This window comes from Neopelma chrysocephalum, unplaced genomic scaffold, assembly GCF_003984885.1.
Source record: "Neopelma chrysocephalum unplaced genomic scaffold, ASM398488v2 Primary Assembly neopelma1_97102, whole genome shotgun sequence".
In the NCBI taxonomy this organism is placed as follows: domain Eukaryota; kingdom Metazoa; phylum Chordata; class Aves; order Passeriformes; family Pipridae; genus Neopelma; species Neopelma chrysocephalum.
The window spans coordinates 1,645,285-1,657,656 of record NW_020925744.1 but is presented as its reverse complement, the minus strand read 5'-3'; the positions used below and the strand labels follow the sequence as shown (position 1 = coordinate 1,657,656).

The 12,372-nt window shown below is 37.2% G+C and overlaps 1 protein-coding gene across 2 annotated transcripts in view; it reads left to right on the top strand.

The window, feature by feature from the left end:
* The window catches only part of COL4A3BP (collagen type IV alpha 3 binding protein), a 76,387-nt gene that overhangs the window by 12,983 nt on the left and 51,032 nt on the right, over window positions 1-12,372 (top strand). For both annotated transcript variants that reach the window (XM_027671403.1, XM_027671402.1), the window contains exon 3: window positions 9,812-9,928. In XM_027671403.1, coding sequence (XP_027527204.1) covers window positions 9,812-9,928 — 117 coding nt within the window. The remainder of the gene's footprint in view (window positions 1-9,811; window positions 9,929-12,372) is intronic.

Genomic DNA, 12,372 nt, shown 5'->3' with positions numbered 1-12,372 from the left:
GTGTATGGTGGATCCCTAAGCAGTTTAATTTGGTGATTTGTAAACAATTCTAGGCTGATGTTTTCCTGCGTGGTATATAATTCTGTTTGTGGGGTTTTTCCATTGATGCCTTAAGCCCATAATGATTTTCTTATTTTTCTACCTTACAAGTTTTATAGGTAATAGAAGTAGATTTTAGAAATAAACCCCTTTCTCCCTCCTCCCCGTAGTATCCCTTAGTTTATATTCCTCAATCCTTTCACCCCATTCCATACTCCCTATATCACCCTATCCCCATATCTAGTAGAAAATGTTTAGTCTTTTAGTCAAGGCAGGCCTGTCTTGTTTGGAGAACGCTTGTATCTTGGCCTAAACCGCAGGACAGAGTCAAAGAACTGGGTCACCCTGCTCTCTGTACGCTGAAGATGAAGAAGATGATGAAGAGGGGGTCCCAAAAAGCACCCCAGACCCAATTTCGAGAGGCGGGCCAGGGGGTGGACCAGGCCAAAAGTTATAGGGTGGACACACTTAGGATTGGCCAAATATTGTTATAAATGTAACATCCCGGGCACAGCCCGGCGCGCGCGTCGTAACATCTATTGCCTTGGCATAATTAAACCCTTTCTTATCTCACCCCAGCTTTCGGCTCCTGAGTTTTTTTTTGCAGCACCAGCTCAGCAGGCATCACCATAGCTGATGCATGTAGGTGTTGGATAAATGCAATTAAATTTTGCTCCAAATGGAAGCCTGAGAAGCATCATATGAGTTTTTCTTCAGGGGACTCAGTTCTCTGATTTGGTTCTCACCAAGACAACAATATATACACTTCCATTTCCAGTATTTCATATACTGGACTCATTAGCTGATACTTAGCTCTAAAGGCCAGTTTTGAATAAGTCCAAGTTTTGAATTCTTCAGACTGGTCAAACAGGACAGGCCTATTAGTTATATCCTCATTTCTCACACTGTGTATCTAAATCTGTTAATACTGAATCACTAATCCAGGGAGCTTGTACATAGTCACTAGTGGATCACTTAAGGTGACAGCTGCATGCACATGCTGACTTACAACTATTTCAGTCTTGCCCTCCTTCTTCTAGTAACGCAGTGCCATTCCATGTCTTCAACTAAAGTTTAGCTGACGTTTCAAGTGCACTTCTGTTACACTCTTAGTCTTGCAATTACAAGTAATTTTTTTTCAGTAGGCATTTGAAGCACGTGTCAGAGGTGTGTTTACATATAAACCAGTACAGCATGACGTGATACTACATAGTAATTCCATTTTATTAACAGGGAAATAATTTGATGAAATATTAATTTAAAAAATCGTGTACTGTAAGATATTATACTGCAAGATAGATGATTTGTCACAAAAAAATCTTAAAATGATTTCTATATGATTGCTCCTGCATCTGAACCTCTTCAGCAGGTGTGCAGAAAACCAGATTGACCACGTTTATGCTTGAGAACTGTGGGTTTCAAATTTCAAATGTGGTTTCACCGCTAAAGCACTACGTGTAATATATGCTTGATCCAGACTTGAAAGGGTGATTCTCCAATGAGAGAACTTCTTTGCAATGGATTAAACCTAGCTAATTTTAAAGTTTGCATAGCATGCTACCAAAATAATTTTAAATTCTGCTCGTCATGCTGCTGCTTTCACTGGCCGTTACTTTAGTTAGATTTGGAAAGATAAGATTATTATTTAAAAGAAAAATAAAGTGTTGAAAATCATTTTGAAAAGCAAATATGCTAACTTAAGACCTGAAGTGAAATATTAGTAGGAAAGAACGTAAAAATTTTTAATAGGCCTTTATATTTTTAAGCCTATTTCTAAGTAAGTTTTTTTCCTACATGTGTAAATTCTTTTAAATGTGGTGATGAACAATAAGTAATTAGCCTATATTTGGCCCCTCAAAGGCTCATCACTGTTTCGGTAGGCATAGAGTTGTCTTGTTTATTTGCTTGTTCGCAGTAAGGTTTTCCTATACCCTGTAAAAAAATTGCAGCCAGGCAATGTAACTAAAAAGTAGGTTCTTATTGCTTAAGAATAACAAGGAAAGTCACAATATTGTAGTGCAGTGTTTCTATTGGGTTTTGCTTGGATTTTGGAACTCAGAAAGGGAAAACAGAATTTTGTGTTGTAAATTTTGGTAGACCCTAATTCCCCTTGGCTTTTCTTGGGGCAGCAGGGGGCAAATACTACAGATAAGTGGAATTAGAATTTGCAACATTTTGGGGGGTTTCAGTACATTTTTAATGAAATGTATTATAAACAATAGAGTATAATGCTTTCTTCAAGTTGCTCCATCCTGGCAGTTAGATCTGGGGTAGATATTGATATAAAAAGTAAAAAACCCTTGCAAAATGAATTACTTTAGTAACTTTAATGTTATACTTCTAAAGCCAAGTGTCTTAAAAAAGAAGTCATAGAGATAAAAGGATCTTGATGAACTTTTATGATTATACTAAGTGAACGTTGTGAAGTTGGGGGCTACCAGGCAGCCTCTGTGAGGAGACTCCAGGTTGTGCTGCAACAAACACAGCCAGTTCCAGTCAGCTTCACTGGACCCAGCACAGGGCACAGCTGAGCCCCCCAGCCATTGTGGTGACACCTCAAGGTAAACATAGTCAGAGGGCCAAAATACCACTCAGAAATGTGTGAGAAAGAGAGGAGTGAGGAAGAAGTGTGAGAAACAGCTCAGAGCAGGAAGAGATGCTCCAGCCACAGAGCAGAGGTTTCCTGCAGCCTTGTGGAGGAGACCACTGTGCAGGCATTTCCCTGTAGACTGTGTTGAGAACCGCACCAAACCAGATGACTGCACTGCAGCCTGTGTAGGACCCAACAATAGCAGCTGAATATATCCTGACAGAGGCTGCAGTCTTTGAAAAGCCCGTGGTGGAACAGATTTACCCTGAAGAACTGCAGTGATGGACAAAATCATTTCTGGAACATGTGAAGAGTGTGAGTGGCAGAGTTAGTATTACTGACTGACCACAGCCCTCGTGCCCCATCCCTCTGTGCCTGCATTTTTAGTTTTGTCTCGTTTCTCACCATCCAACTCTAATTGGTCACAAATTAAATCAATTTTCACCAAGTCAAATCTGTTTGACCCTGCTGGCAGGAAGTGAGTGATTTCCCTGTCTTTATGTTGACCCATGAGCTTTTCAGTGACTCAGAAAGAAATAAAGTAACTTGAGAAATACTTGTTCTTAGTATTTAATATGGCACAAAAGCCAGTGTTTTGTAGACCTGTCTTATCTGGTAAAATTCTAACCAAGCATAATATTATTTGGTAAAGCACATACTTTGATTCATCTTAAAGGATTTTTCCATTGATAATTTACATACTATTCATCATATAAAATACAACTTTTAAATAATCTCAGTGGTATTTCATTTCACTTTCTTTCTGTTCTTTTTTTTTTCTATAGGTTAGCGTGTTTTCAGCCATTTTACATTTTTTAGTCAGGGGACATAATTTCTTCACAGTTTGGATCTGTCATGAATTAAATACTCTCAAAAATTATTTTAAGCTGTGCACTTTTTGAAACTTGGCTGAGATTTTCTTCTTGCTTTTTTTCCAGCTAACTAATCACAGCCCTTGCCAATTCCAAACTGGTTTTTCATGGGGGTTGAAACACAGTTTTCATATGTACTTTTAAAACTAATTCCTTCAATGATACAGCACAAATCTTAAACTTTTTATCTCTGTGTTTTTGTTAGCACCTCAACATAGGTACATATAGGAAGTGTTCATATGAGTTTTCTGGCATCAAATAGGTTCTTTTTTTTTATTTGTTCCCACAATCAAAATACACACTCTGGTGTTAGCCTCACTTCTCAATAACTGCGATGTTTTTCTTATTTTGATACATGCTGCTTACTGAAAATCATGGAGTGAAGACATTTTTTTTCTTTATATGACCTTTTTAGCTGGTACATTACATCGCTTTCCCTTTTTCTGTTGCATCAGGTAAGCTACCTTTTAAGGTGCTCAGCATTGTATTTCTAAAGCTCATCATAGATGTTATGCCTTCTCTTTTTAACACAGGATACTGGTTTTGTCCATTACATCGAAAATTATCACATGCACATCTCTTCCTTTGTCCAGTTTGCTGCCTTCTGTTATGAGGATGTTCCCTTGCTTATGTGTGAATACAGTCCTCTTTCAAACTTATGTCTGTTTCAAAAGTAAAAGTAATACCATGTTATAGATGCAATTTATTGTATTCTGATAATTGCTTGTGCCCCTCTATCCTTTCTTGTCCTATCTGTATTATCCAGGAATGATCTCTTGGATTTCCTGTTGGAAACTAGAGAGGATAGAGGTGTTTTGGGCATTTGAGTGAATACATCCAGGTCTGGAACCCATTGAATGACCTATGAGAACAAATAAACAGATCTGTAGATTTTGTGGTTACTGCTCTGAACTTTATTTTTTTTTTTTAAAGGAAGTGGTAGTTTGTTCAGGTACCTTGTAAATGGAGGATTTCAGGAAGTTGAAGAATGGTGGAAAAGGGACAATTTTTCCTGAATTCCGTGGGAATAGTGGAAAAATTAACCAGTAGATAAATTGTACCTTGCATTATAGGACAGTGACACTGTTCACATGGGAAAGATTGTGTGTTCAGCTCTCTTGAACTGGGAAACATTGGTTATGATAGTTTGGCTTGCATCTCACTTTCCAGGGTACAACTTTTCCTGTCTAATTTTATAAGAGGTATTTAAGCTGCAATTGGTTTGAAAGTTTTGCAGGCTTATTACTGTGAAGGTTCATGCAGACAGACATCAGAGTTGCAAAGTGGTGTTTCGGTACTTCCCTGTCAGAAGAAGCAAAGGGCAGAATGTACCAACTTGTCTATTAAGTGGAAGAGAAGTGATTGGGGAGTGGTTTGTCCTTATACACATGCTACGAGCGAAAAAACCCCGTAAGTCTGTAAGCATGGGCTACAGCATTTGCATCAGTGAAATATATAAAAAACACTTTATGTTTTATGTAGGAAGAGTAATGTTAAGTCATTTTTACTTAGATAAGGCATTTTTTATTTCTTAAAGGCTGAGTATTAGTATTTTTAATAGCTTCAGGTATTTGGATATAAGGCCATAATGGCCATGTGTGGGCCATTTTTTAAAGAAAAACTGAAGTTTGATTACCAAAACTTAAATTTGTTTTCTCAATTTTCAGTTAAGTAACTTTTGACTGACACCTTCCTCAAGCCTACCTGAAAAAAAGAATGCGAAGTTCTGCCAACTTGTTTTGGGTTGCATTAAGAGAAGCAGGGGGAAACATTGGGTTTCATATTTTAGCTTAAAGCTACTACTAAAGTCTTTGATAATGATTGAAAGCTAACAATCGTTCTTCCTTGTCAGAGGAGTTCAGATCATTTGAGCTTTTTCCTTTAAGAGAGTTTTGTAAAACCTCTTAAGTAAATTAAGTAAACCAAAATGTATCACTTCACAAAATGCCTTTTCCAAAGTAATGATTTTTCACAATTTTGCAATATTTTGTAGAGGAAATAAAACAAGTAGTACTTAATATTTGCCTTCATTTTAAAATTACTCTTTTATGAATGTAGTTCATGTCTGTGATTACGCAGTCCACAGAAAAGTAGATAATGTGGTGGTCTTAGCAGGATGAATGAGAATGAGCATTAGAGGTTTTATGGAATCTGGCTTAAATATGAAGAAATCCAGGAATTGTATTCAGCAGTTGAATAGGTTTTCACATTTAGATGTGGGTAAAATCAGTGTGCAGCTATACTAAATTTTTTACTTTTCTATATGAAAAGAATTACTTGTTGGCATCACAAAAAAAAATATAAACCTCCAAAAAGCTGCTATGACAAAAGTTCAGGGATAAATAGCTACGTACTGCTGAACTAGGTAGATACAATGCTTGTCTTCACTCAGTTAATATATGTCATTGCAATGTATAACACTGGTGTATTTGTGAACTGCAGTTATATTCATAGCAGTATATGATACTGCTTTTTAGTAACTGAGAACTGTGTCACTAGCATAAATTCAACAGAGGCTGTCATCTAGCTAGGCATTCACATCTGAGAGAGAATAAAGAATGGTAGTTCTTATATTCTGTAGGCCTCTATTGTTTGTCTTGTGTCCTAGTTCCATGCTCAGTATTTTCTTAATACAAAAAAAAACTTCAAAAATTTAAAATAATGTTACTTAGGTAAGTTTTAGTTCTGCAATGGGAATAATGGCAGAAGCCCACTTTAATAATTGTAATATACAGGCTTGAGTTGTATCTGCAGTGAACCACCCCACCTTTCCTCTGTAGGGAAAACAAGAAACACCTTTAATACCACTTTGAGTAGTGAGAGAGCAAGTGAAAGTTCCTTCATTCAAGGTGTTTTTCTTTTTTTCCCCTCCCATGGAGTACTCTTCCATGTTATGAAGTATATAAAAACACTTAAGACTTTCCTGTGTGATTTGCCTTAAGCACTCGAACCAGTGTTTTTCAAGCAGATACTGCTCTGAAGTTTGTTTCATGAATACATCAGGCTTGACAGCTGCATAGCAGGAAGGATTTTGTGGCAATGCAGTCAGCTGTGACTCATGAGACCTGAGCTGGCTACTGACTTCCTCAGTAACTGTAGCCAAGTAAGCATTTCTTCATGTAAACTGTTCTTGCTGGTTTAGAATTTAAGAGCTACTATCCTTTGGTTTTGGACAGAAGGATCTGGGACACTTGAATGCTTGCAATTGCCTTTGTTTCTGCAAGATTCTCTGTGGATGCCTTGGAAGAAAGATTAGAAGGCATACCAAAAAGGGTGTTTGGGGATGCTGGAGTCCTCTTTCCTGCAGCATATTCTTGCATAGAATTATGATTTAGCTGAGTTTTGGTTGGGTTTGGGGGGTTTTTTTGGTTTGGTGGTTTTGTGATTTTTTTTTTTTAATGCTGGCTCTAGAAGGAGCTCTTGGTGCACACAGCAATTGCCTCTGCCACGGACAAGTCTGTCCAAAAGCAGCTTTGAAAATGCTATAACTGTTTTCTGGTTTTCCCATTCACAGTGTCCTATTGGCCTGGGTTTTATTGCCCAGTGCCCTCTCTATTTATGTATGTATGCTGCTTGAAACTGCTGCAGAGTGGGAAAAAGCAGCATCAAATGAAAATGTAGTGAGTTGAGGTCTACAGGAAGAAGGTGAAGAGAAATGGAAGAACTTCCAGCAGGTGTAAAGGAGAGGGTCAGCCTCGTCTGAGGAGGATGTTAGAAGGAAAACGGACAGATCTGAGAAGTTGTGAATGACACTTTATGATCTCTGCTAGATGCAGCTACAGACAACAATAAAAGCATTTGTAGCAGGAGGGAAACCAAGGAAGTTTGTCTATAGCTCAGTGGGGAAGGGAATGTAACAGATGATACCAAAAGGTTACATACAGAAGTCTGCTAAGTTATCAATGAAAATGAAATGTGAACTCTTACTGGTTGAGAAAAGGGATATTCAACAACAACCTGATTTGCTTTGTGTTAAGAAAAGAACATGTCACATGTGGTTCAGGTATTTTATTTGTCTTTCATATTCAGTTAATACAGGGTTCCTACAATGAACTATGTCTTCAAAAAAATAAAAGGAAAAGAAGATGCAGCAGTGAGTTTGATTTCAGTTTCCAAAAATATGGAAAGTAGGCAATTAATAAGTACTGTGGGATGTGAAATAGGTAACATGCATCTGTCAAAAGCAAATCACCTGCCTAACTTCCTTTTAAAGCATAGCATTGTAGGTGGTTATTTCTTACCTTTAAGCAAGTTGGTCTAACAGGACCACCTGATCAGCTGGGTTTTTTGTAACATGGTAACTGCATAGTTAGCTGAATATAACCCTAGACCTGATTTATAGAATATGCTGAGTTGGAAGGGACCCATCAGGATCATCAAGTCCGACTCCTGGCCCTACACAGGACACCCCAAGAGTGACACCATGTGCCTGAAAGCATTGTCCAAACACTTCTTGAACTCTGTCAGGCTTGGTGCTGTGACCATTTCCTTGGGGAGCCTGTTCCACCCAACCACCCTCTGAATAAAAACTCTTTCCTAATATCCAATGTAAACCTCCCCCCCCCAACTCAGCCTCATGCCTCGAGTCCGGCACTGGTCATGAGGGTGAAGAGATCAGTGCTTGCCCTTTCCGCTTCCCCTCACGAGGAAGTTGTAGACTGCAATGGGGTCTCTTCTCAATCTCCTCCACGCTGAACAAACCAAGTGACCTCTCTTCCCTGTCCAGCTGAGGAGGGGACAGACAGATGCTTCGGTGGGACCTGGCACTGAGCCAGGGTCAAACCATCACATGTCCCTTCTCACATGCCTCTGTTGTCTGATTCAGTGAAGCCAAAGCGGCGTATAGAGCCAGTTTTGAAAGTTGTTTGGATTGTATTAACTTGAAATGGGCAGGTATTAGGTAATTAGTAGCTGCAGTTGTTTGACTTGATTGTTAATTTTTTCAGTTGCTGGAGATTTTTCCCATGGAAAGTTTAAATTTCTTTAAATTGAACTTAGATTCAGATGCTTGACCAAGTATGTGAAGCTTTAAAAAAAACCCCAAAGTGAAGCTTAATGTACTTTGTTAAACTTTCTAGCTCGTTTTTTAATTTCGTAGTTTGAATTCTGTTCTGCTTTTCTCCTTCCTTAGTATATTTAGAAAAAGAAAGATACTTTAGTGTGTAAGTAGCTTCTGATTTCCAAATTCTTTGAAAAAAATTCTCACTAGCACTGGAATGGCGTGCACAACAAATGAGACTTGCTTTTAGGTTTTCTTTTGTGGACTGTTTCATGAGTGCTTTAGTCTGCAAGATGAATATATTGGCAGAGGGGTTCATGTGTTGTAAAGGATATTACCTACGTGTGTAGACTTGTCTTTAGCATCTGGTAGCAATATTTGTGGTCCTTTAGATCATGTCACTAGCCTTAATCCTGGAGCCTGTTAGCTTCCTACACTTATTTTCATGTGTACTTTTAATTTGCATTCAAATTCAAAAAGGTATTTACCAATACCTGTGTTATGTTTCTTTAAGAATAATTTTCAAGGGTGAAGGGTGTGGGGACTACTGGGCTCAGCTGAATGTTTGCTAAGGAGTAACTTTGAACTGACAGTGTCAGGATACAGGGCAGATTAGATCATTGTGTTCTTTTTCTGTACTTTTCTTACCAGCTTCATTGTAATGCTGGTAAAAGCTTATTAGTATTTAAGACACGTGAACTGAAAGTTAGAGTGGAGAAGTTTTAAAAGATTGCACATGGCTCCCATTTATCTGTGAAATATACCTGGTGAAAACAGTTGAGGCAGAGGATGTCACAGCTTCCTTAAGTTCCTGCTCTGACTTGCTGTTTAGCTGTGGTCTACTTTTATGGTTCTATCCTGGTACCTTTTTGCTATGATGTATGTATTCCATCTAAAATTAATACAGATAGCAGTAATGTTATGCTTTTTTTGTCCTGCTCATAAATTAAAATGTGTGTGTGTGTATATACATGTGTGTGTGTATTTTTCTGTATAGTAGTTATTTTGCTAAAGGACTCGAAGTATTTGAAAAGATGAAACTTATTTCTGTGTGGAATTTATTTATGAAAATTTTATTTAATAATGATATATTAAACAGGCTTTTCTATTTCAGAAGACTGGTGTTTTTCATTGTGAGAGTGTATGTTCATTATTTGAGACAGCTTCTCAAAATGGAATTTAGAATCTAGGATGAATTCATGACAACATAGATTAGATTTTCTAATTAGTGTTTGAGTTTCAAAACAATCTGTGAGGTAATATTGATGATGTTGCTAATTTTGTCTGCTCTTACACTCTTTTCTGTCACAGCCTCATGACTTCGATGAATGCAGATTTGATATTAGTGTGAATGATAGTGTTTGGTACCTCCGAGCTCAGGACCCAGACCACAGACAACAGTGGGTAGATGCAATAGAACAACACAAGGTATGTTGGTTTTTGTTTTCTGATTTCCTTTCTCGTTCCCTTGTTAGGTCAAACATGGTGCTTGCAGAGAGTTGTAAGCTTCCCTGTACAGTCATTAAAGTACTGAAGGTATTTATGACAGGTAAAAGCTGCAAGATTGAAGCTGTGTGTTTAAATATGTTTCAAAGGAATTGATTTGCTTGTTCTTCATAGATAAGACTTTAGAGAACTGGGGGCTAACAACTGTGAATCTTTCTGCCTAGCTTGAAACAAGAAAAGCTTGCATTATGTTTGAGTGACTTTTTTCATTGTTTTGTTCATCCTTTCTCACTGATTATTGAATTGTTTCTTATCTATCCAAGATGTTAAGCTTGTTAGTCTTAAAGTCAAATCCCCTAGGTTATCATTCTGGTTTTAGACTCCTCTCTTTCATCATTTGACTGCTTTTACTGTGTCTGATTACTGGCTTTTGTCTCCTTGTCTCTTACGGCACTACTCTTCATCAGCATTTTTGTTCACCTTTCTTGATCTATTCCTTATGTGTTTCAATGAAGTCAGTTTATTTCATTATAAAACTAGCTGACCTTCAAGCCCTTTACGTCAGGTAGAAAGTACACAAAACATCCATTATGTTTTCACAGGTAAAAGATAGGCAATGTCCGAAGGTGTAGAATTTAACTACAATAGCTAGCACAATGCATCCTCTCAGTCTGGGTTGTACAGGTGTTAAAGGAATACAAATTAAAATAGATGTCTAAGTAGATGTGCATTTTTACCTTAAGCTTCTTAAAGTGTTGTGTATATAAGTACTCCATGTAATAAGGATGTTTCACTTCTTATTGAACCTTTCTTGCAATAAGCAGTACGTGTTCTTAAGTTTAAAGTGCTGCCTTTTGATAATGGTTCTCTAAAAAAATCATCTCAATTAGACTATTCATCCCTTTTTATATAGCTTGGCATTTTGCCTTCACTTTGTTATGGAGATAACATTAAAACAGAAAAAAATAAATTACAAAATCAGGATGCTTTTCTGCATCTAGTGAAAAAATAAAAAGTGAACAATGGAGTGTTCTTGAGACAAACTACTGAAATTTGTTCCTAGTACAATATCTGAGAGACACATCTCATGAGGATACATTGAACAATTTGCTGGGTTATACATTCATAACACTGGCATTTCTAAAACTGTTTTACAGGCTTGGTGGTCTTCAGGTATGGGTTTGTGGGGACATGGAGTTCAATAGCCCTAGGCTAAAATTCAGACTAGGTTTGGTGAATTATTCAGCTGGGAAAATGCAGAACTTAACCTGAAGCCAGATAAGCAGAAATGCAGTCTGGGTTGTTGCATGCTACCATGCAGGAATGAATGAGGAAAAAACCCAAATCCTGTTTTGAACTCTGCTCAGCCCAACTTCAAACCATTTTCGTGCTGGGTTTTTTTCCTGTCTTGTGAGGTTCACCTTAACTGTTGCTGAGTTCTAAGCTGTAATTTTATGGAATCACCAACTCACAATATGGAATTATTGAATGGTAATAGAGTTTGCCACTGTAAGTGTTAAATTGAAATTGTTTTTCTCTGCTACTTAAAAAAACCCAAACCAACTTGTATTTTTCAATACTGAAGTTTTTCCTGCATTAGTGCTCAGCCCCTATCATGAGGTATCTGTTTGCCTTCCTTTTTGTCTGTTATTAGTGGTAAGGTAAGCTTAAGTCATCTCATTCAACCCCCTTTTCAGATCATTAGTGAGTGTTAAGGAGCACAAGGTCTAGCATTCCAAAAGTGACCTCCCTTTGTGAAAAAGCCTGATTAATTATGCAGGTTTTCCACTTCAGAAAATAAGGCTTCTTTTAATATTGATTTCTGTTTGGACAGTTTGAACTTCCATGCTTTGCAAGAACTTGGTAGTTATTTAAATAAATCAATAAATTGTACCAGATCTCTGCCCTTACATTTAAAGGAATAGAATATGAGGAGTTTCTTGGTTAATTCTAGTACACATTTTTTTCAGTATTTAGAGTTCATATAGGGGTAGGGTTAATGAGTGCTTTTTCCATTATTTTAATAAAGTTATTTTTCTGCTTATTTTTCAAAGAGTGAGGGTGTTCTGGAATGTTATATAAACAGAAGAAAAGTATGTCTACAAGTAGGAAGTGGTAATAAAATTCTTCTGTTTATGCTGATCTGACAAGAACTAGTTCAGTTTGCATCTTGCTGTCCTAATGTAGTAACACTGGACTTGACTGTTCTGAATCTTATGGCTTTTTCAGTATGTGTAGTTTGCAGTTTCATGGCTACTTGATATTTTTCAGTTTCTTTCATTTCCTTTTTACTCTGCAGTGTTTACAGTATCTAAGGCAAATAACAGTTGTTCTCATTCTTAAATAGAAAGGAAAATATTATGGCATCTCACTTCTAAATAAACCACCAAAACATTTAATAGTAAACCACCAAAACATTTAATAGT